Source organism: Pseudophryne corroboree, chromosome 8 (genome assembly GCF_028390025.1).
Source record: "Pseudophryne corroboree isolate aPseCor3 chromosome 8, aPseCor3.hap2, whole genome shotgun sequence".
Taxonomy (NCBI): domain Eukaryota; kingdom Metazoa; phylum Chordata; class Amphibia; order Anura; family Myobatrachidae; genus Pseudophryne; species Pseudophryne corroboree.
In genome coordinates this window covers 480,722,922-480,748,468 of record NC_086451.1, presented here as the reverse complement: position 1 = coordinate 480,748,468, position 25,547 = coordinate 480,722,922, and the positions used below count along the sequence as shown (strand labels likewise).

The following is a 25,547-nucleotide window of genomic DNA, read 5'->3' as shown; positions in this document are numbered from 1 at the left end:
ACCCTACACTACATCACTGACCCCTCTATACCCTACACTACATTCCTGACCCCTCTATACCCTACACTACATTCCTGACCCCTCTATACCCTACACTACATTACAGACCCCTCTATACCCTACACTACATCACTGACCCCTCTATACCCTGCACGACATCACTGATTCCACTATACCCTATACTACATTACTGATTCCACTATACCCTACACTACATTCCTGACCCCTCTATACTCTACACTACATCACTGACCCCTCTATACCCAACACTACATTCCTGACCCCTCTATACCCTACACTACATTCCTGACCCCTCTATACCCTACACTACATTCCTGGCCCCTCTATACCCTACACTACATTCCTGACCCCTCTATACCCTACACTACATTCCTGACCCCTCTATGCCCTACACTACATTCCTGACCCCTCTATACCCTACACTACATTACAGACCCCTCTATACGCTACACTACATCACTGACCCCTCTATACCCTACACTACATCACTGATTCCACTACACCCTACACTACATTCCTGACCCCTCTATACCCTACACTACATTCCTGACCCCTCTATACCCTACACTACATTACTGACCCCTCTATACCCTACACTACATTCTTGACTCCTCTATACCCTACACTACATTCCTGACCCCTCTATACCCTACACTACATTCCTGACCCCTCTATACCCTACACTACATTCCTGACCCCTCTATACCCTACACTACATTCCTGACCCCTCTATACCCTACACTACATTCCTGACCCCTCTATACCCTACACTACATTCCTGACCCCTCTATACCCTACACTACATTCCTGACCCCTCTATACCCTACACTACATTACTGACCCCTCTATACCCTACACTACATTCCTGACCCCTCTATACCCTACTATACATTACTGACCCCTCTATACCCTACACTACATTCCTGACCCCTCTATACCCTACACTACATTACTGATCCCTCTATACCCTACACTACATTACTGATCCATCTATACCCTACACTACATTCCTGACCCCTCTATACCCTACACTACATTACTGATCCCTCTATACCCTACACTACATTCCTGACCCCTCTATATCCCACACTACATTCCTGACCCCTCTATACCCTACACTACATTACTGACCCCTCTATACCCTACACTACATTACTGATCCCTCTATACCCTACACTACATTACTGACCCCTCTATACCCTACACTACATTCCTGACCCCTCTATACCCTACACTACATCACTGTACCCTCTATACCCTACACTACATTACAGAATCCTCTATACCCTACACTACATTCCTGACCCCTCTATACCCTACACTACATTACTGATCCCTCTATATCCTACACTACATTACAGAATCCTCTATACCCTAAACTACATTCCTGACCCCTCTATACCCTACATGAATAGACTCCTGACTGCCACTACGTTAATGACCTGTCTATATCCTGAATTACATTACAGAACCCTCTATACCTGTACTAAAACACTGACCCCTCCATAGCCTACACTACATTACATTACAGACGCCTCTATACCCACCACATATTACCGACCCATCTCTAAGCTACACTATATTACAGACACCTCTATATATGTGATCTGGCACTCTGTGAGGGTATACCATAAAAATCCTGCTTGGGCACCTTTCCCTGGGGATAGCACCCCTCAAATGTAGATACTCAAAGATGGGAATGGGCCTTCAAGACTAGTAGTAAGTGAAAACATTGGTGTTTATTACATAGACGTTTCGGGGTAAGACATGCAGTGAAACGTTAATGTAGTAAACATCAGGAGACAGATATAGATAGATAGATAGATAGATAGATAGATAGATAGATAGATAGATAGATAGATAGATAGATAGATCGATCTCAAAAGATTAACAGCGGCACTCAGGGTCTTTCATAACAAAAATTGTATTGAACAAGTCACAAAAATCCGACGTTTCGATGCACACAGACCATTTTTTTTCACACCCTGAGTGTCTCTGTTAATCTTTTGATATACCTCTGTCAAGAAGGGCAACTGGGCACTGTTTGCCGATAAGAGGGAGAAACTACCCACAAACGTATATATATATATATATATATATTTATTTATATAGCTCAATATATAGATATATATCGTATAACTGGAGGTGATGAGGTACGTGGCTCTCCCCTCCCTCACTTTCTTAAAACCCCAATAGACCCTGCAGAGCGTTGTGTGCCCTACTTAAGAGCCACAGATGACACTGTCAAAAATAACGTAATGATTGACCTTAAAATTGTAGTCCTTCTGTATCTGCGTCCACACATGGCCGGGTGCTGGGGCTCCGCACTTAGTAATGTGGAGGCTGCAGCACCAGCAATGAGGTGACAAGGGGCCTGGTGCATCCTCTCTGCGCTGTGTATCTAATATGCCGGCCGCCGGTATATTAGGATAACCTTTAACATATGCACCACGCTAGCGTCTAGCATACTCCCGGCAGGAGAGGAGGCGGGCAGACTAGGGGGCTGATATGGAGCAGAAAGGCTGCAGCACCATAGCCAGAGGAGAGGCGGAACGCTGCAGACACTGAGGGGTCGGGCTAACAGCCCGCCCCTATGAACCTCCTCTATATACTTTCCACACAGGGTTCAAACCTTAAATTTAGCACAGCTACGATCATCTTCCCTGACATACGGGGGGACGCCGAGCACAGGGCTAGTCCGCCCCACATGTCAGTGCCCCCCACCCCAGAAGTGCAAAAGCATTGCACAGTGGCGATGCATTTGTACTTCAAGAGTAGCTCTCGATCAGCGCAGCCTTAGCGTGCTGGCAGGGAGCTACTCATTGCTCCCCGGCCCGCAGCCGCTGCGTGTGACGTCACGCAGCCGCTGTGGCCGCCCCCCATTAGGTCCGGACACGCCTGAGACCCCCCCCCCCCCCGCCCAGCAACCGCCTCTGCCTGTCAATAAGGCAGAGGCGATCGGAGCGGGCCAACGGCCTTCGGCTGGCGCATGCGCACTTCTGACCCGATCGCACCGCTGTGATAAACTGCAGTGTGCGATCGGGTCAGAATGACCCCCTATGTACTAAGACTTGGAGAGAGATAAAATGCCAACCAACCAACTTCTGTCAGCTTACAAACACAGGGCCTAATTCAGACCTGATCGCTCCTCTATGATTTTGCAGAGGTCTGCGATCACATAGTTGCTGCCCATAGAGAGTGAAGACTCGTCCCGTGCAAGTGTGCGAATGCATGTGTACGCCGTGCGAAAACTTCACCAGACAGCGGACATCTGCAAATCCGTTCACAGCTCTCTCACCATCGAATGATGTTTCCAGTGTGTGGAGTGTGTGTAGCCCAGGATTTACTCCTACAGTGCCATACACACAGGCTGATCGGGCCCGGAGCTGACGTCACACACCCGCCCTAAAAACACTTGGGAACGCCTGCGTTTTTCATGACGCTCCCAGAAAACGGCCAGTTACCACCCCAAATGTTCACTTCCTGTCAATCAATCTGCGTTCACATAGCGATAAAAAAAACACAGGATTTTTTTCGCTATTTAGCCTCGAGCCTGCGCATTACAATCCGTTCACATTCGCAGTCCTTCGATAATCGCCCGCTATGTGATTTCACACAACAGTGATCAGATCTGAATTAGACTCACAGTGTGTAACATGGCAGCCAGGAGCTGATTGGCCGGCACCCCACCTCTACCCACCTTATCTCTCTCCAAACTTCAATAAATATACCCCATATCCCCTCATTCTATCTAAAGTCTGGAATGACGCCCTGTGGACTCTGCGTTATTATAACACAGGTGGGCGCTAAATCTGGGTGACACAATAAAACATATAGTGTGACATTGGCTACAGGTGTCCCTGCTGGTCTGAATGTAGATATTAGTATTAGGTGATGAAGCCATTGGTTAAAGCTATTTCACATAAACCGGTTATAACCAGATCCCTAATCATGGCAGCCATGTGTGATGTCACTGATGCTGAGCAGGCCATTATGACATCACAGTGATGTCACAGGCCTCACAGCCTACATACTGGGGGGCCGGCCAGCTGTGGCCTCATACTGCTACTAGCGACCTGCTATACAGTACTTTTACTCTGAGAGAGTGATTCTGACTGACCCGGCGACGTTACCCTTGGCTACGACAGATTGTACTGACTACGCCTTGGATTTGCCGAATCGGTAACAATGATCCATCTACTAGATCTTATTTTTGCACCGGTTATTAGTAACTGTGTGCCAGAGATCATCCGCTATATGGAATCTGAGAAGCTGATGATTATAATGGATGAAACACAAGGGCTGCTTAGTAACAGCGCAACAGTCACGAGTGCGGACATGATTATTGCGCTCTATGCCCATGTACTAGAGGAGAGGAAGGACGCTGCCGCCTTACTCACAGAGAACATCCCGCCTCTAGTGGTGAGAGCCATGATACAGGCAGAACAGGCAGGGAGGGACTGGCAGGCAGCTAGCAAAGTGCTAGTACTATTGTCCCAGCACTACAGGGACTATACCGTCTGTGAGATCCAAACGTCCATGACATCGGATTGCTGCCCCCCACTGTCACTGCAGCACACGCTGTCGTGTATAATGTCACCTTCCCCCAGCGTGCCTATTACTTCCATAACACCGGATGGGCTGTACAGCGCAGAAGTGACAGTGGAAAGCTGTGTGAGCAAGATCATAGCGATGGGAGGCGGCGAGGACATGATGAAGATGCTACGCCCTGTATTTAAGTCTGCCAATGTCCCTAATAAACTCTGCAGCCTCACAGTCGCAGCAGAGCTCCTCAAGTACGCCACCTGCCTGTCTGGAGGAGTATACAGCGTCATCATTAACACCATACTAACGGCGCTGTACGACTGTGATGAAGACGTACTCTTAATGGCCATACAGTGCGTGGTGAATGGTGTAGGATCATCACCAAAGGAGGCCAGGAAACTGGCCAGCACCATCATCGAGGCTCTCCTGCGCACACTGAAAGGTGCGACCGTGGAGATTCTGTCCGCAGTGATGCAGGCCCTAATGGCCGTGGTGCGGATAGATGATAAGAAAAGCTGCCATGGAAATGACAGAATACTGTTCCGTGTGCTGAGATACATAAACCATCCCAGCGAAGATGTACAACTGAGCGCTCTGCAGCTACTTAGTCAGCTGATAAAGAGGTACCGGCGCTACCCATGTAGTGATATAGGCACCATAATAAGGGAACAGCTTGTAGCGATTCTTACCAAGATGCAGAGCATGAATGCGGAACTGTCATCGGCTGCAGCGGCCTGTCTGAAGACCTGCTTACCCCACCTGGGGTGTAGCACCAGACATCTGGAGGGCAGCTACTGGGGGGATCTCCAGTATGAAGAGTCCCTCTACAGGATCCTTGCAAGGAACCATCTGCTGAAGAAGCTGCTACTGAAGGCATTAAAGAAACTGCCCATATGCATGGAGACAGAAGACCTGGTGAGACTCATAAGCGTCATCAATCAGTTTATTCCATATGATCTCATGTCATCGAGAGACCTAAACAACATGGCCAAAGACCTGGAAAAGGCAATGAGACACCCAAGCACTGACATACACCAAGGTGCAAGGAGAGTGGTCCAGTGTCTTTCTGAGAAGTGGATGAGCCTGGCAACAGCCTGGGGGAAGGAGGAAGCCCAATCACATGTCATCAGGTGTACCACCAGAATCAGGGAACAACTGATATTAGCATGGTGGAAGGAGGGGGCTCAAGGTACTTCACAGGCCATCAGTGTGATCACCAGGCCACGGAACGCGATGTCTGAGTAGCAGAAGGAGAGAGCTTCAATTATATCACAGGCAGCAGCAGGACAACTAGACCACGAGAACGTCTGGTGTGAGAAGTGGAAACTGGAGCCGCACTACATCACAGGCCATAAGAGAGACCACCAGACCAAGAGAACGTCTGGTGTGAGAGGTGGAGGGAGGACGCCATAACCCAGCCTATGTAAATCTCATAGCCGGTCCCAAGCCCGGATAAATGGGGAGGGTGGTTTCCATAGAAATGTAACGCCCAGCTACAGTATGTAACCAATGGCAGGACAACTCTCAGAAACTGCAGCACAACTAGCGCATACGGCAGCACCATACTGCAGCTGGGTCCTTGGCGGAAAATGGACTAAGTACCAGCCTCTAAGCTGCTAAATGCAAAACAAATATATAAATATATATTACATGCCACACACAGGAAGGGATAGGGTGCAGAGATGCTATATACTATAGATGTGATAGGATATATATAACTGAACGTGCTTAGAACTATGGACATAATACAATGAGTATAATATGTAGGGGGTGGAGTGTGCAAGATTAGGAGAAAATGTAGATAATATAAGAGTTTGTAGATTATCAGAACCATAAAACAGGGCGCCTGGACCACACGAACCAATCAGAAATGAGCATTTTACACACGAAACAATCAGAAATGAGCATTTTACACACTAACCAATCAGAAATGAGCATTTTACCTGTTCAATGCAGGAGACATGGGTGGTCATTACGAGTTGATCGCTCGCTAGCTGCTTTTAGCAGCCGTGCAAACGCTATGCCGCCGCCCACTGGGAGTGTATTTTAACTTAGCAGAAATGCGAACGAAAGGATCGCAGAGCAGCTACAAAGTTTTTTTGTGCAGTTTCAGAGTAGCTCCAGACCTACTCAGCGCTTGCGATCCCTTCAGACCATTCAGTTCCTGTTTTGACGTTACAAACCCGCCCAGCATTCGCCCAGCCACGCCTGCGTTTTTCCTGGCACGCCTGTTTTTCTGAACACTCCCTGAAAACGGTCAGTTGCCACCCAGAAACACCCTCTTCCTGTCAGTCACACTCCGATCACTTCAACGATGAAAATTCTTCGTTCGGAAGCGAGTAAATCTACTAAGTTTTGTGATAAATTACTTAGCACATGCGCGCTGCGTACCATGCGCATTTTTGCCTTAATCGCTCCGTTGCGAAAATCAGCAACGAGCGAACAACTCGGAATGACTCCCAATGTTAGTAGAGCTGTGCGGTTCCGTTCTCCAGATATCTGAACCGAACCAACACCCGGCCCGGATCTCCGGCGAAGATCCGAACCTAGTCCAAGCACGGATCTTCCCGCAGTTTGGAATTTAAATCCAAATTTGGGGTTTTGGATTGGGTTTGGATTGTAACAATAACGTGACTTTAGCTGTTTTTATCAATTGAAGAAATAAAATCAGGATCTAAAACCAAAGCCGGATATAGCGGCCGGTCAGTAAGGATCCCGCCCACCGCGTCACAGGCTGTGCTTGAAAAATGACAGTTGTGAGCTGATTGGCTGGTACTTTATATCTCTCCATGTATCTCTGTAAGGCTTAGTACATGTGGCGCTGTACATTGGGGTAGCTGTGAAGCACAGGCTGCAGTGTGACATGAGTACTATGGCGGGCATACTCATATATACAAGAGGCGTGTCCCGCCGGGGAGGAGGCGTGTCGCGGCCGAGCAGGGAGCGAGGAGGAGGCGTGTTCCGGCCAGAGAGGGGGCGGGGAGAAGGCGTGTCCCGTCCGGGCAGGGGACGGGGAAGAGGCGTGTCCCGGCCAGACAGGGAGCGGGAGGAGGCGTGTCCTGGTCATGGAGGAGGCGTGTTCCGGCCGGGCAGGGAGCGGAGAGGAGGCGTGTCCCGGCGGTCAGGGGGAGGTATGAGCCGTCGCGGCCTCCGTACTGACTGAGTGACCCCGCCGTGTGAGAGGGGAGGCGGAGGGTGACATGGTGGCCAAGGTGAGTGTGAGAGGAGTACTACTACTCCCAGCATGCCGTCCCTGCGGGGTAACCAGAGGCCTGGTCCTGTGTATAGGCCCCGAGCTGCCCTGCACCTGTCACCGTCCTGACTACACACACACGGGTGTGACAGCGGCACATTGTGTGTGTGTGTATGGTCTATATATATGTGTGTGTGTATGGTCTATATGTGTGTGTGTGTCTATGTGTATGTTATTGTGTGTATGGTCTATATGTGTGTGTGTGTCTATATGTATGTGTGTGTCTATATGTGTGTGTGTCTATATGTGTATGTTATTGTGTGTGTGTGTGTGTGTATATGTCTATATGTGTGTGGTCTATATGTATGTGTGTATATATGTATGTGTGTGTGTATATATGTATGTATGTGTATGTCTATATGTGTATGTCTATATGTGTGTCTATGTATATGTTATTGTGTGTGTGTATGGTCTATATGTGTATGTCTATATGTGTGTGTGTCTATATGTATGTGTATGTCTATATGTGTGTCTATATGTGTATGTTATTGTGTGTGTGGTCTATATGTATGTGTGTATGTCTATATGTGTGTATATATGTATGTGTGTATGTCTATATGTGTGTGTGTATATGTGTATGTCTATGTATGTGTATGTTATTGTGTGTGTGTATGGTCTATATGTGTGTGTGTGTATGTCTATATGTATGTGTGTGTATGTCTATATGTGTGTGTATATATGTATGTCTATATGTGTGTGTGTATATATGTATGTGTATGTCTATATGTGTGTGTGTATGTCTATATGTGTGTCTATGTATGTATGTGTATGTTATTTTGTGTGTGTATGGTCTATATGTGTGTATGTGTCACATATCTCTTGGACATACGCACGGCGCTGCACCTTTGGGTATACAGTATTAGGGCCCCATTGATCAGTGAGCTCTATGACACGCAGCGAGTTCTATCACTCATTGATAAATAAGCCCCTTATGTCCTGACATTGCGCCCCTGGACGTAGCGTGTGTGCGCACATTGCCGGTCAGTGTAGCTGTGAGGGGGAAGTGAGTGAGGGTATTGAGTGCAGAGCTGAGGGCGTTATACTGGAGCCTCACTCCTTGTCACCCGCCATCATGTGATTCCCCGCACAATGCGCAGCCGCACATCACACAGGAGCGTTCCAACACAACCTCGCACTGACTGCAATCTCCCCTGACATGAGTGACACTTCCTGTGTGACAGCAAATATTCATCAGACTAAGGATCCCGTCCATCCCTGCCTACTATATACACATACTGTGTGATGCAGACCACCCTGTGCCCCCCGTGTGCCCCCACCAGTCCATCTTCTTACCCGTCTCTTTCTTCCATCAGATCTATAAGCTGGCTGCAGTGCCCGCTGGCCTCGCCCTCACCTCCTATGGTCTGTACGCTGTGTCCGACCGGGAGCCTAAGGGAAAGTGCCTGAGTCCTCACCAGGTAATAATCTGTGTCCTCCGCCTGTCAGTGCGCTGATGGCAGCGTTACTATATGTATGATACGTAGGGGTATAGAACTATCTATCTGCCCGGGATAAGGGCGTTCTGAGCCCCAGCTACCGCTATGGGCGGAATACGTCATATTGCAGCTGTTACACTGATCCTAGCAGCAGGCGCTGTCTGTCCGCAGCTTCTGTCACCCCGGCTCACAGCGTCTACGTCTCTTTACAGCTGTCCGTGTACTCTGTTCCTCCCCGACAATCAAAATACATTGAAGAACAGCCAAGCCGTCTGCAGTGCGTCTTTGCCGCTGTGCGCAAATCTGTCTGGCCCGCGGTGACGTGGGGTAAGGTGAGTACGGAGCAAGCACTTTACACTCCCCTCCGACTAACCATACAGGGGTCCCTCAGCTAATCTTCAATTGACCGGGTCGCTCTGCTGGAGCTTGTGACAGAGCCTGCGGCGGCCGGGGGCACCTCCGGATCGCAGGGGACGGGTGAGTTATTATATTTAGCATACATAGCACACAGGCAGCACGGTGCTCAGCTAGCGAGCCCCCTTATATTACGGGATATCAGTGTCACTGCGCCATTTAGCTCAGGCAGCAGAATGCTGCGGCTCGGGGACGTATTCTCCGGGGTTTCAGGTTAGGAACAAATGGCCTTGGGACCCATCTACATGTTATGAGGCTGATGCAGCGTAGAGAGGAAACTGGGCGCAAGTTACACCAAAAGGAAACGCTTAGCACATAGGTTTCCTCTCCCATATGCTGCACTGAGGTGCGTTCCGCACAGCAGCCCCCGCGTTCCACGCTAGCTACATACCACAGATGCTGGCGGTCCTGCGGTAAGCTGTTCCCTGTATGTACTACACTCACATGGCTTATTACACACCCTCTATACTGCGGGAACCTCTCTGGAACAAGAAATACAATTGCTGAAATTTACACAACAGCGTAGTCTGTGCGCAAGTGGTGGAGAGCGTTTGTAAACGGTTATCGCAAGTGTCATTATCCTTATCCATGTCTGTGCCTACCCCTGACCCCCCTCCCCCGCACAGTATACAGCTTTCCCAGACCTATATCCCTCTCTTTCCAGGTCTGCATTTCTTACATCTAGGCCAGAGAGTAATGGGCCCTACACACTGGCAGATAAAACAGAACGATATGAACGTTCTCGTTTATAAATGAACGAGAACTCGTTCATATTGTTCTGTGTGTAGGCACCAACGATTAACGATGTGCGGCCCTGCGCTCGTTAATCGTTGGTGCCCCGTCGCTTATGCAGGCAGGCCAATATGGATGAGATTGTCCATATTAGCGAGCAGTGCTATGGTGACGGGGGGAGTGAAGAAACTTCACTCCCCCCCGTAACCTCCCCCCTCCCCTGCCGCCGGATCGGCCGTATCCGCCATCGGGCAGCTCGGCGGCGGATCAGTATGTGTGTAGGGCCCATTAGAAAGTGTTGTTTGCATTCATTATAAGTTTATGGTATGTTTAGTGAGAGTTCCTGTGCACCTTTCTGTATTTACTCACTGCTCATCTGTCTCCCAGTGTAGGTGGGTAGGGTAGGGCAAAATATTATGCAATGTTCACAGCAGCACAGAGTATATGAGGAGATGAGTGATGTGTTAGGACAGGGCTGCATGTGACAGGGGCAGTGACATAATGTGAGGAGGGGAATGGAAGCAGCAGGAACCACAGGCTGAGAGTTATATAGTGGGAGGAGCAGGGTCCCCAGCAGCACAGAGTATATCAGGAGATGAGTGATGTGTCAGTGAGGACAGGGCTACATGTGACAGGGGCAGTGACATGATGTGAGGAGGGGAATGGAGGCAGCAGGAAGCCACAGACTGAGAGTTATATAGTGGGAGGAGCAGGACCCCCAGCAGCACAGAGTATATCAGGAGATGAGTGATGTGTCAGTGAGGACAGGGCTGCATGTGACAGGGGCAGTGACATGATGTGAGGAGGGGAATGGAAGCAGCAGGAAGCCACAGACTGAGAGTTATATAGTGTGAGGAGCAGGACCCCCCAGCAGCACAGAGTATATCAGGAGATGAGTGATGTGTCAGTGAGGACAGGGCTGCATGTGACAGGGGCAGTGACATGATGTGAGGAGGGGAATGGAGGCAGCAGGAAGCCACAGACTGAGAGTTATATAGTGGGAGGAGCAGGGTCCCCAGCAGCACAGAGTATATCAGGAGATGAGTGACGTGTCAGTGAGGACAGGGATGCATGTGACAGGGGCAGTGACATGATGTGAGGAGGGGAATGGAGGCAGCAGGAAGCCACAGACTGAGGGTTATATAGTGGGAGCAGCAGGGTCCCCAGCAGCACAGAGTGTATCAGGAGATGAGTGATGTGTAGTGAGGGCAGGGCTGCATGTTACATAGTGGAAGGTGCAGGTTCCACCATGGTTTTGTATGGAAAAGTGATTTACTTTTGATCCAAATTGTATTGCAGATGGTATTTCATGTTTTGATCCCCTTTTATTTAGTATGCCTGTGATTCTATCAAGAATGGAGTGGAGGATACATTCCAGTTTGGGAAAGGTGAGTGTATATCGTGTGCTGCCAGTTTTGGTAATACCTTGATTTGTCTCTCCTCATTGGTCCTGAATCGGAATATTTCCGCACACCACGTTCCATCCTGATGCGAGGGTTATCTCACTGAGTGGCTTATTGTCTTAGACTGTGATAAATGTCTGTTATTTCTGCACGCAGGTTCCCGGACTCAGTGTGTAGTTAATAAGGGCTTTAACATGACCCCTCGTGTGTGACCCCCATTAGCTCCTCTGTGTGTCAGTATGCTCATGTTACTTCTCTTTATTCAGACAGTTACGTTTACCTGAAGAATCCACCCCCGGAGTTCCTGCCCAGAGTGGGCATCATATCAGTGAGTGGGCTGGCAGGATTGGTGTTGGCCAGAAAAGGTAAGTCGTACTTGTCAGGGGGATGATCTGCAGGAAGATAACTCTGCAGGCTCTGAAATAGAAGTTGCTTTCCGTATAACCTGTATATCTGCCGGGAAGGAGTCAGCCCATCGCGGCATATAAGTAGCAGGTGAGAACATTGGGGGTCATTCCGAGATGATCGTAGTCCCCCCTGCAGAAGTGCAAAGCCATCGCACAGCGACGATGCCTTTGCGCTTCAAGAGTAGCTCCCGACCAGCGCAGCTTTAGCGTGCTGACCGGGAACTACGCCTCGCTCCCCGTGTGACATCACGCAGCCGCTGTGGCCCGCCCCCTGTTCGGTCCGGCCACGCCTGCGTTGATCGGACCGCTCCCACAAAACGGCGGCCAAACGCCGCCATTCCGCCCCCTCCCGCCCAACGATCGCCTCCCTGCTACGGCCTACGGCGGCGCAGTACTGCTCCGGTGCATGCGCAGTAGAGACCCGTTCGCTCGGCTGCGATAAACTGCAGCGAGTGAACGGATCAGAATGACCCCCATTGTACGTTACTGTGGTGGCCTCTTAAATACAGATGTGTCCTCATACACTATTGCTGCAGTCACAGCACCTGGTGTCTGAGGACACATCTGTAATACCCACAGGTTCCATAACCATCGGGGGGACAGTGCTTGTTGCTTCTCTTTCATTTTCCTAGTGTTGTTGTATTGTTATATTTAATGATCAGAGTGATGAAGCGTGTGGCTATATCTCCATTGTATGGAAAAGAATACACACCTGTTTTTTATTCATACATCTGGACGTGCTGACACAATCAATTGATCTTATCTCCTGCAGCAAATGACACGTACCCTTGTTACTGTACTTCCTTATTGATCATTATTTAGCAACAACAAATCAATCCAGCCTTTGCTGTAGGTCATTTGATCATTAGGAATTCTATCGCCTTTTATAAAGAGGCTGAACCTCTTGACCGACAGGGTACAGCCAGGAGAAAGCCTCCTCTCTCACTGCGGTTCTCTTCAGCTTTGCAAAGTTGCACACAAATGAGTCTACAACTGATTGTCGGGGAAATAAAATAATAGTGTGTATGATGGGACCTTCAGAGAGTTTAAACAAGTGTTTATGGACTCAAGCGGTGTTGTACGGAGGCGTGGGACAAAATTCCGCAAGTGACGATGGAAGAGATCAGTCGGCTCATGCAGGAAATGATTGTGTCACGTGACAGTCGTGACTGCATCGTCTTGGCTTGTTTATTGTATAAACAATTACAGCGATATCTATATTATGTGTTATCTGTAACATGACATTAGGTTTATAACATCCCAGCACTCTGTGAGGACTAGATTGCTGTTACTGATGTCACAGTATGATAAATGCTAATTTAATAGAGGACTTTTTATTTTATTATATTTGAAATCTTTTAGGGGCACCTGGTGCTTGTGTCAGATAATTGCATGGATTCTGCAGATTGAGCATAGAGAGTAATGTGTTTCTGCTGTTCCGTGCTGGTTTTCCAGGTTCTAGACTGAAGAAAATAATGTACCCCTTGGGTCTGACGGCATTGGGTGTATCCGTTTGTTACCCGGCACAAGCGGTCATTTTAGCAAAGGTAAGAAGCTTAATTCAGTTGCCGTCTGTTTCCCATAACCCACCAGGAACTGTTGGTACCAGCGAAATTGTTAGATAAAACATTATGGACCGGATGTAATGGCCTCCAGGTTGCCGAAAGTGCCATTGTTTTCACAATTTAGCTGCGGTTTTTGCAGCGGCAATTTTTGTAAAGGCAAAAACCAGGACCCTTGGAAAAAAATTGCTGTGTATAAATGTTGCAGCTAAATTGACATCAGCACCTGTAACAACATGGAGGCTGTGACGTTTGGCCCTTTTATCAGTTTATAATCTTGTGTCTCATATCATTTTATAAGTGGGTATTTTATAAGTTATGACCGCATTATCCATACTTTAAATATTTCTTTTTCTTTAGTAAACTCTATCATAATAGTATTTAGCAGTTGTTTTTTTATGCCTTATACATTATTACAAGCATCCTGAACTCTCTCTCTGTCTGATATGTCCATCTTGGTCCTAACTCCTCAGGTAACAGGTAAAAAGTTGTACAGTACAAGTCATTGGACGTACGATTCAATTAGATCTCTATGGAAAGAAAAACCACAGCCACAGAAGGACTATACAAGCCCGACCCCAGCAGCCGACCATCAGGTATGTCCTTTACATTATAATGTATGCAGAGTGCCAGTCCATAGGAGTCAGACGTGATCTGTGATAATTACAGACGGATGCACAACACACACAGTGTTTTTAGTGAACGGCGTTTACCATACAGCCATTGTAGCTATCTACAGCGTATTATCTCACCTGCGTGTACCAAGTCGCAGAGTCTAGATTATTACACGGCAGAGCGGCCTGTACATCAGTGTATGACACTGGCAGACTGCAAATACACAGGTATTAAACGGAGGCCGCCTTCTATAATGGTCTCAGACTGGAAGAGATATTTGGGCTTCCCATGGCAGCCTTGGCTCCAGGCATCCTGTAGTGAATAATTACATAATAAGGAGTAAAATGAGCGATAATTTGTCTTTAAGTGTTAATGAAATAATTAAACCAACAGGAGGCTGTGAGAGTAGAGGGCCACAGCGAAGTTTCAGCTGGGGAGACTGCAACAGAACAGATTGTCATGGCGGACACAGAGCCGCCCGTTTTACCTGAGTCTGCTCATTTACTAGATGTACACTCAGCAGAGCAGACTCCTGACAGCGCCTCTGCAGGTAATTATTGCACTAGACCTAAACCTCCGTCCCTGGAACAAACCATCCTGCAATGCAAAGGGGGGTAAATACATTTATTGTGAATGCAAGGTAAATACTGTCTGCTTCTGCATGTAGCCCACTCCCCTCCAAAACCTAATACACTCTGCACCTGTTACATGTGCCCCCCTGCAGTGCAGCATGGTGTTACCCAGGTGCTCAGTAACTGGCTGCTTCTGCATGTAGCCCACACATGCTGGGCAGCTTTATTATCATACTGCAATGTAGATCTGAGCTAGGACATATCCCCCACACCTAACTCTGCACATGTTACATCTGCCCCCCTGCAGTGCAGCATGGTGTTACCCAGGTGCTCAGTTACTGGCTGCTTCTGCATGTAGCCCACACATGCTGGGCAGCTTTATTCTCACACTGCAATGTAGCTCTGAGCTAGGACATGCCCCTCCCACACCTAACTCTCTGCACATGTTACATCTGCCCCCTGCAGTGCAGCATGGTGTTACCCAGGTGCTCAGTTACTGGCTGCTTCTGCATGTAGCCCACACATGCTGGGTAGCTTTATTCTCACACTGCAATGTAGCTCTGAGCTAGGACATGCCCCTCCCACACCTAACTCTCTGCACATGTTACATCTGCCCCTTGCAGTGCAGCATGGTGTTACCCAGGTGCTCAGTTACTGGCTGCTTTTGCATGTAGCCCACACATGCTGGGCAGGTTTATTCTCACACTGCAATGTAGCTCTGAGCTAGGACACGCCCCTCCCACATCTAACTCCCTGCACATGTTACATCTCCCCTCCCCATCCCTCAACATGGTGCTACCCAGGTGTTCAGCTACTTCCATTGTTTTGCTCCCATCTTGGAATCCGCCTCTTATGTTTCCTGTAAGGACCAGCTTATCTTGTAGGTGTTACGTCTGTGTATAAATGCTGCACCTCCCTGCTTTGCCCCTGAAGCCCAGGGGTAATCTGCAAGTGACTGTGCTGCAGGTATGGCTGTGTGCTATGTATGTGGGAGATGATAGAATGAGGCTGTTTTGGGTGACAAAGGTCTGGAACTTTATCTCCTCCGTGTAACTTCTTCAGGTTCATTTCCTCTTAGCGCCTTATCTGTCTGTCTTTACAGAACCCCGTCAGGAGGTAAAGTTTATGCCTCCCGCAGACCTTGCCGACCACGGACAGTCCAACCCTGAGGACGTGGACATGTACAGCACCAGAACCTGAAGATTATATAATATACGCAGAAAAACAATCTTTGTAAATGGAGATTTTTAACAGGACCTTTTTTTTTCTTTTTTTTTTTTAAGTCCTATCACATTTCCTAAAATAAAACAGAAATGTTTCTCATATGTTCTGATGTTTTGTACTTTTCCTTTCACATATTTCCCATAAAATGTGTCTCTGATGGAGTATAATATCCCGGTCCCCATATTGGATTGCTGTGTCCTGTGTACGTGTTGTGGATGAGGGTCCAGCTACACCTGATTGTTCGTCCTTTTTGCATCTTTCTGTATATTGATGCTGATCAGTGTAACTAGAGAAGCTGTGTCTTTGTGCATACAGCCGTCGGTGACCGAGTGCTCCATACAAGATCTGCGTCATTACTGGTTACACAATCAGGAGGTGGGTGAAATGCGTTAATCTCATTATGGTATAACTGGGCAAGTCCTGAAGATGAAAGTGATGATAAAGTTCTCTGCTCTTATCTCCAATTTACTGTCAGAGAACTGACCATACACCTAACTTCCACTTTAGGAGACAGACCCCCCTATAAGGAGAACAAGGGAATTTCTGGGGGCACTTGATAAGCATGTCCTCTGCTCTGCGGCAGGGCCGGCATGATGATGGTGAGATGGTATCTGTGTTTCTCAAGCAAATATTCTCACATCGCTCTGGGCAGCAGGTGGCCTGGGGGCTGTGTCTAGACATCAGGGGCGGCTACGTGTGGCCTTTGTGACTACAGTCATTTCCTGTGCGCAGGTTTATGTTGCAGCGTCAGCGGACCGCTAATCGTACTTTCACCATCTTTGTGTAACTTTATTGCTACAGACTCAGACAAAAATGTAACAATAACTAAAAGTTCCAGAATTCTCTGTGACGGTGCGCAGGGACAATATGCAAATGGACTGAAATCTACACACACACAGAAATCCATTGTAAATGTTTTATCTTTATTGTTTCCTGGACACAGTGACAATGAACGGTGCAGTGAGGAGATATGAGCGGGGGGGCTCCTCCTTAGAGCTCCTCTGATATGAGCTGGGACACGGGATCCCTTTGGCTGGCTCCCGCTGCTAGACGTCTAATGTCCTCCTCGGAGAAACTAAACAGGCGCCAGCCTTCCGCGTCCGACAGGTCTTGGGCGCCTCTCCTCTTATAGTATCCTATAGATGGCGTGTTCCAGCGCAAGGCCATGAAATACACGGCTCTGCACCGCTGCTCGAGGGCTTCCTAGTGAGAAAGAACTTGCAGTGAGGAAGGTTTATATAAATACACTATGAAGTCATACACATAAAAATACAATCTACGCTTTATAAATGTGTTCCCGTTTCGATATAATAATCTTAATAACAGACCCGCAGTCTATCATTTACATGTTTCATTTTATGTCAAAAACGCCTCTTTATTGGGGGAGGGGAATGGTCACGCGTTTCTCCATACGTATGTGATATATTTACTAACCGCTGACTACCGGGAAATGATGTAAGCTCACCTGGCTAATCTTCTTCAGTATTTCTGATCCTATTCCTAGACTTATTTAAAAAAGAAAAAAAAATATGTAAATTTAGTACAAAATTGATGTAAAAAGAAAAAGAAAAAAAACAGTAAATGAAATCATCACAGAAACTGATGAAATCCGTTCTCACCTCGGTATAGCGCCATTACAAAGAAATTCTCAAGGTGAAGGGTCTTCCCCACCCAAGGATCGTATGTCAGATAATACATAGCGAACCCCACCTTAGCACTGCCTGGAATAAGAGGGAGATGGGTCAGAGTCCTAGAGAAATAAGCAGGTCCGGGTGGGACCCCCGACACATATAGCTGTAATCAGGTGTGGGTGGGACCCCCGACACATATAGCTGTAATCAGGTCCGGGTGGGACCCCCGACACATATAGCTGTAATCAGGTCCGGGTGGGACCCCCAACACATAGTCCTGATGGGACTCTCAACTTACATCCATTGTCGCTTGGATTTGGCAGTTCCGCTATCAGACACCGGTAACAGGGGCGCTCTCCAAATCCATCCTCTAATAAATCTGGGGGAGCAATCAGAAAGGTAAGTGTCACTATTCTATATATATATATTTCTCTTACGTCCTAGAGGATGCTGGGGACTCCGTAAGGACCATGGGGTATAGACGGCTCCGCAGGAGACATGGGCACTCTAAGACTTTAGATGGGTGTGCACTTGCTTCTCCCTCTATGCCCCTCCTCCAGACCTCAGTTAGATCCTGTGCCCAGAGGAGACTGGATGCACTGCAGGGGAGCTCTCCTGAGTTTCTCTGAAAAGACTTTTGTTAGGTTTTTTATTTTCAGGGAGCACTGCTGGCAACAGTCTCCCTGCTTCGTGGGACTGAGGGGAGAGAAGCAGACCCACTTTCCTGGACTGATGGGCCTGCTTCTTAGGCTACTGGACACCATTAGCTCCAGAGGGTCGGAACACAGGTGTCGTCCTTGCTGTACGTCCCAGAGCCGCGCCGCCGTCCTCACAGAGCTGGAAGATAGAAGCCGGGTGAGTATAAGAAGAAAGAAGACTTCAGAGGATGCAGAAGACTTCATGAGGTACCGCGCTGGGCGCCATTGCTCCCACACACACACAAGGCACAGCAATGGTGCAGGGCACAGGGGGGGTGCCCTGGGCAGCAATTATTACCTCACATTAAGTATGGCACATATATAGATACTGCGGAGGCAGTATGTAATAAAACCCCCGCCAGTATAAGCAAAATAGCGGGACCGAAGCCCGCCGTCGAGGGGGCGGAGCTTGATCCTCCAGCACTAACCAGCTCCATTTCTCTGACGTCCTAAGTGGATGCTGGGGACTCCGTCAGGACCATGGGGAATAGCGGCTCCGCAGGAGACAGGGCACAAAAATAAAGCTTTAGGATCAGGTGGTGTGCACTGGCTCCTCCCCCTATGACCCTCCTCCAAGCCTCAGTTAGGTTTTTGTGCCCGTCCGAGCAGGGTGCAATCTAGGTGGCTCTCTTAAGGAGCTGCTTAGAAAAAGTTTTTAGGTTTTTTATGTTCAGTGAGTCCTGCTGGCAACAGGCTCACTGCATCGAGGGACTTAGGGGAGAGAAGTTCAACTCACCTGCGTGCAGGATGGATTGGCTTCTTAGGCTACTGGACACCATTAGCTCCAGAGGGAGTCGGAACACAGGTCTCACCCTGGGGTTCGTCCCGGAGCCGCGCCGCCGACCCCCCTTGCAGATGCTGAAGATTGAAGGTCCAGAAACCGGCGGCAGAAGGCTTTTCAGTCTTCATGAAGGTAGCGCACAGCACTGCAGCTGTGCGCCATTGTTGTCACACACTTCACACCTTAGGTCACGGAGGGTGCAGGGCGCTGCTGGGGGCGCCCTGGGCAGCAATGTATAATACCTTTTATGGCTAAAAAAATACATCACATATAGCCCTTGAGGCTATATGGATGTATTAAACCCATGCCAGATATCTCAAACTCCGGGAGAAAAGCCCGCCGGAATAGGGGGCGGGGCTTATTCTCCTCAGCACACAGCGCCATTTTCCTGCTCAGCTCCGCTGTGAGGAAGGCTCCCAGGACTCTCCCCTGCACTGCACTACAGAAACAGGGTAAAACAGAGAGGGGGGGCACTTTTTTTGGCGATATTTTATATATTTAAGCTGCTATAAGGATACAACACTTATATAAGGTTGTTCCCATATATATTATAGCGCTTGGGTGTGTGCTGGCAAACTCTCCCTCTGTCTCCCCAAAGGGCTAGTGGGGTCCTGTCTTCGAAAGAGCATTCCCTGTGTGTCTGCTGTGTGTCGGTACGTGTGTGTCGACATGTATGAGGACGATGTTGGTGTGGAGGCAGAGCAATTGCCGATAATGGTGATGTCACCCCCCAGGGAGTCGACACCGGAATGGATGGCTTTGTTTATGGAATTACGTGATAATGTCAGCACATTACAAAAATCAGTTGACGACATGAGACGGCCGGAAAACCAGTTGGTACCTGCCCAGGCGTCTCAGACACCGTCAGGGGCTGTAAAACGCCCTTTACCTCAGTCGGTCGACACAGACCCAGACACGGACACTGAATCTAGTGTCGACGGTGAAGAAACAAACGTATTTTCAAGTAGGGCCACACGTTATATGATCACGGCAATGAAGGAGGCTTTGCATATCTCTGATACTGCAAGTACCACAAAAAGGGGTATTATGTGGGGGGTGAAAAAACTACCTGTAGTTTTTCCTGAATCAGAGGAATTGAATGATGTATGTGATGAAGCGTGGGTTAACCCAGATAGAAAAGTGCTAATTTCAAAAAAGTTATTGGCATTATACCCTTTCCCGCCAGAGGTTAGGGCGCGCTGGGAAACACCCCCTAGGGTGGATAAGGCGCTCACACGCTTATCAAAACAAGTGGCGTTACCGTCTCCAGATACGGCCGCCCTCAAGGATCCAGCTGATAGGAGGCTGAAAACTACCCTAAAAAGTATATACACACATACTGGTGTTATACTGCGACCAGCCATCGCCTCAGCCTGGATGTGCAGTGCTGGGGTGGTCTGGTCGGATTCCCTGACTGAAAATATTGATACCCTGGATAGGGACAGTATTTTATTGACTATAGAGCAATTAAAGGATGCTTTTCTTTATATGCGAGATGCTCAGAGGGATATTTGCACTCTGGCATCGCGAGTAAATGCGATGTCCATATCTGCCAGAAGAAGTTTATGGACGCGACAGTGGTCAGGTGATGCGGATTCTAAACGACATATGGAAGTATTGCCGTATAAAGGGGAGGAATTATTTGGCGTCGGTCTATCGGATCTGGTGGCCACGGCAACTGCCGGAAAATCCACCTTTTTACCTCAGACCCCCTCCCAACAGAAAAAGACACCGTCTTTTCAGCCGCAGTCCTTTCGGTCCTATAAGAACAAGCGGGCAAAAGGACAGTCATATCTGCCCCGGGGCAGAGGAAGGGGTAAGAGAGGACAGCAAGCTGCCCCTGCCCAGGAACAGAAGCCCTCCCAGGGTTCTGCAAAGCCCTCAGCATGACGCTGGGGCTTTACAAGCGGACTCAGGAGCGGTGGGGGGTCGACTCAAGAATTTCAGCGCACAGTGGGCTTGCTCACAGGTGGACCCCTGGATCCTGCAGGTAGTATCTCAGGGTTACAGGTTGGAGTTCGAGAAGTCTCCCCCTCGCCGGTTCCTAAAGTCTGCTTTGCCAACGTCTCCCTCAGACAGGGCGACGGTATTGGAAGCCATTCACAAGCTGTTTTCTCAGCAGGTGATAGTCAAGGTACCCCTCCTACAACAAGGAAAAGGGTATTACTCCACGCTATTTGTGGTACCGAAGCCGGACGGCTCGGTAAGACCTATTCTAAATCTGAAATCTTTGAACCTGTACATACAGAAATTCAAATTCAAGATGGAGTCACTCAGAGCAGTGATAGCGAATCTGGAAGAAGGGGACTTTATGGTGTCCCTGGACATAAAGGATGCTTACCTGCATGTCCCAATTTGCCCTTCACATCAAGGGTACCTCAGGTTCGTGGTGCAAAACTGTCATTATCAGTTTCAGACGCTGCCGTTTGGATTGTCCACGGCACCTCGGGTCTTTACCAAGGTAATGGCCGAAATGATGATTCTTCTTCGAAGAAGAGGCGTATTAATTATCCCTTACTTGGACGATCTCCTGATAAGGGCAAGGTCCAGAGAACAGCTGGAGGACGGAGTAGCACTAACCCGATTAGTGCTGCAACAACACGGGTGGATTCTGAATTTTCCAAAATCTCAGTTGACACCGACAACACGTCTGCTGTTCCTGGGAATGATTCTGGACACGGTTCAGAAAAAGGTGTTTCTTCCGGAGGAGAAAGCCAAGGAGTTATCCAAACTTGTCAGGAACCTCCTAAAACCAGGAAAAGTGTCTGTGCATCAATGCACAAGAGTCCTGGGAATGATGGTGGCTTCTTACGAAGCGATTCCATTCGGCAGATTCCACGCACGAACTTTTCAGTGGGATCTGTTGGACAAATGGTCCGGATCGCATCTGCAGATGCACCAGCGGATAACCTTATCACCACGGACAAGGGTGTCTCTTCTGTGGTGGTTACAGAGTGCTCATCTGTTAGAGGGCCGCAGATTCGGCATACAGGACTGGGTCCTGGTGACCACGGATGCCAGTCTGAGAGGCTGGGGAGCGGTCACACAGGGAAGAAACTTCCAGGGAGTATGGTCAAGCCTGGAGATGTCTTTTCACATAAATATACTGGAGCTAAGAGCGATTTACAATGCTCTAAGTCTGGCAAAACCCCTGCTTCAGGGTCAGCCGGTGTTGATCCAGTCGGACAACATCACGGCAGTCGCCCACGTAAACAGACAGGGCGGCACAAGAAGCAGGACAGCAATGGCAGAAGCTGCAAGGATTCTTCGCTGGGCGGAAGATCATGTGATAGCACTGTCAGCAGTGTTCATTCCGGGAGTGGACAACTGGGAAGCAGACTTCCTCAGCAGACACGATCTACACCCGGGAGAGTGGGGACTTCATCCAGAAGTCTTCCACATGATTGTGAACCGTTGGGAAAAACCAAAGGTGGATATGATGGCGTCCCGCCTCAACAAAAAACTGGACAGGTATTGCGCCAGGTCAAGAGACCCTCAGGCAATAGCTGTGGACGCTCTGGTAACACCAAAAAAACAGAATTTAGAAAACTGCAATACATCACAAGCGCTGAAAACATTAATACGACATCACCCGAACGTTCCTTTTTGGGTTGGATGGAATGTTCTTTTTATCTGGTATTCTTCTTAGATTCAGACCATTTAGGTATAGGGACTCCAACAAAGGTAGTATGAAAAAAAAACAGATATAATAAAAAAACCAATGAGTAGTAAGCTTTTGTAAAAACCAAGGTAAATATAGGTGCCTTTTATAGAGAATTGTTTAATCTTCTAGGGAACTATATAGAATCCAAAGCGTACCCCACTCACACTTTAAGCGGGGATATACAAGCACATCAAGGTTTCTTTATAAGAGTGGTGGCTTCTACCGTTTTCCAAACACCCAGTGCAGATCTCAAGGAGTTCAACCAAGTAAGACTATGGATGAGTTAGGTGTGAGAAGTTGATGCGTACCCCAACACTCACACTGGAAAGGCGGATATGAAACTCATCAAGGTATCTTTATCTTCTTAAAGAAGAAGTCGCGGTCCTGGTGTAGTGTATTTCAAATCACAGATCTGACCACAACAGCTCCAAACAGGATAACATGGAATAAAATGGCAAAGAAAAAAAACCAATATGTAGCATGTTCTGTTTAACCCTATTGGAAGTTTTAGGTGAGGTGTGGCTTAAGTACCTCTGACTAACTAAAAATGATTCCAAAGCGTACCCCACTCACACCTTGAACTGGGACTATAAAGCACATCAGGGTTTCTTTAAGGATACAGACTTTTTCCCTTGTATTACACCCGGTGTTAGTCTTATAGCGCTACAGCCACTCAAAGATGTGATGAGCCATACAGATGCGTACCCAACACTCACACTCAGAAGGAAGGTGGGAAACCCATCAAGGTATCTTTCTCTCCTTTAGCCAAACAATAGATTTATCAAAAATGTGGCGTACCCCAACTCACAGTTTGAGGTACTGAGTGACTCCCATAAAGGTATCTTTTAGGTTCCAGAATAGGAGAATCTTTCTTGCTTGGGTTTAGTGGTTCTCCAGAAAAAAATGTGTAACTCCCACAACAAAAATAGAGGAAGGGGGTTACAATATTTATTCACAGTACATGGGAAACACGATGACAAAAAATATGAAAAAAACATATGCAGCCGCACATGTAACAATGGGATAAAAATGGCAAAGAGGAATTATTTTGAAAACCACTTGCACAAAGAGAATAAATATAAAAAATAAAAATTAAAAAATAAAGATAAAATCCAGATGGTGGTAAGCTACTCACACTCCAGGAGTGTGAGTAGCTTACCACCATCTGGATTTTATCTTTATTTTTTAATTTTTATTTTTTATATTTATTCTCTTTGTGCAAGTGGTTTTCAAAATAATTCCTCTTTGCCATTTTTATCCCATTGTTACATGTGCGGCTGCATATGTTTTTTTCATATTTTTTGTCATCGTGTTTCCCATGTACTGTGAATAAATATTGTAACCCCCTTCCTCTATTTTTGTTGTGGGAGTTACACATTTTTTTCTGGAGAACCACTAAACCCAAGCAAGAAAGATTCTCCTATTCTGGAACCTAAAAGATACCTTTATGGGAGTCACTCAGTACCTCAAACTGTGAGTTGGGGTACGCCACATTTTTGATAAATCTATTGTTTGGCTAAAGGAGAGAAAGATACCTTGATGGGTTTCCCACCTTCCTTCTGAGTGTGAGTGTTGGGTACGCATCTGTATGGCTCATCACATCTTTGAGTGGCTGTAGCGCTATAAGACTAACACCGGGTGTAATACAAGGGAAAAAGTCTGTATCCTTAAAGAAACCCTGATGTGCTTTATAGTCCCAGTTCAAGGTGTGAGTGGGGTACGCTTTGGAATCATTTTTAGTTAGTCAGAGGTACTTAAGCCACACCTCACCTAAAACTTCCAATAGGGTTAAACAGAACATACTACATATTGGGTTTTTTTCTTTGCCATTTTATTCCATGTTATCCTGTTTGGAGCTGTTGTGGTCAGATCTGTGATTTGAAATACACTACACCAGGACCGCGACTTCTTCTTTAAGAAGATAAAGATACCTTGATGAGTTTCATATCCGCCTTTCCAGTGTGAGTGTTGGGGTACGCATCAACTTCTCACACCTAACTCATCCATAGTCTTACTTGGTTGAACTCCTTGAGATCTGCACTGGGTGTTTGGAAAACGGTAGAAGCCACCACTCTTATAAAGAAACCTTGATGTGCTTGTATATCCCCGCTTAAAGTGTGAGTGGGGTACGCTTTGGATTCTATATAGTTCCCTAGAAGATTAAACAATTCTCTATAAAAGGCACCTATATTTACCTTGGTTTTTACAAAAGCTTACTACTCATTGGTTTTTTTATTATATCTGTTTTTTTTCATACTACCTTTGTTGGAGTCCCTATACCTAAATGGTCTGAATCTAAGAAGAATACCAGATAAAAAGAACATTCCATCCAACCCAAAAAGGAACGTTCGGGTGATGTCGTATTAATGTTTTCAGCGCTTGTGATGTATTGCAGTTTTCTAAATTCTGTTTTTTTGTATGTATAGCTAAATGTGGTGACATTTATTTGAATTCTGTGGCATCTGAGCTGCTTGGCGCCAGTGAGGACTACTCCCTAAACATATTTATTCTGCTCTGGTAACACCGTGGGTGTTCCAGTCAGTGTATGTGTTCCCTCCTCTGCCTCTCATACCAAAGGTACTGAGAATT

At 47.5% G+C, this 25,547-nt stretch overlaps 2 protein-coding genes across 2 annotated transcripts in view; one reads left to right on the top strand and one right to left on the bottom strand.

Moving 5' to 3' along the window:
• The first annotated feature begins 7,657 nt into the window (after positions 1–7,657).
• On the top strand, positions 7,658–16,285 carry APOOL (apolipoprotein O like). The gene is made up of 9 exons (XM_063938396.1): positions 7,658–7,778; positions 9,133–9,237; positions 9,468–9,587; positions 11,735–11,789; positions 12,071–12,169; positions 13,667–13,758; positions 14,247–14,369; positions 14,782–14,938; positions 16,063–16,285. Exons 1-9 carry the CDS (start codon positions 7,767–7,769, stop codon positions 16,158–16,160), a joined length of 861 nt encoding a protein of 286 aa, XP_063794466.1. The 5' UTR covers positions 7,658–7,766; the 3' UTR covers positions 16,161–16,285.
• Positions 16,286–17,086: 801 nt separating this feature from the next.
• LOC134949974 (diamine acetyltransferase 1-like) overlaps positions 17,087–25,547 on the bottom strand; it is a gene marked incomplete at its 5' end in the record, with an annotated part of 53,971 nt that continues 45,510 nt past the window's right edge. The window contains 4 exons of the mRNA XM_063938652.1: positions 17,087–17,387; positions 17,650–17,684; positions 17,804–17,905; positions 18,114–18,194. Of these exons, the coding sequence (XP_063794722.1) occupies positions 17,175–17,387; positions 17,650–17,684; positions 17,804–17,905; positions 18,114–18,194 (431 nt within the window). The remainder of the gene's footprint in view (positions 17,388–17,649; positions 17,685–17,803; positions 17,906–18,113; positions 18,195–25,547) is intronic.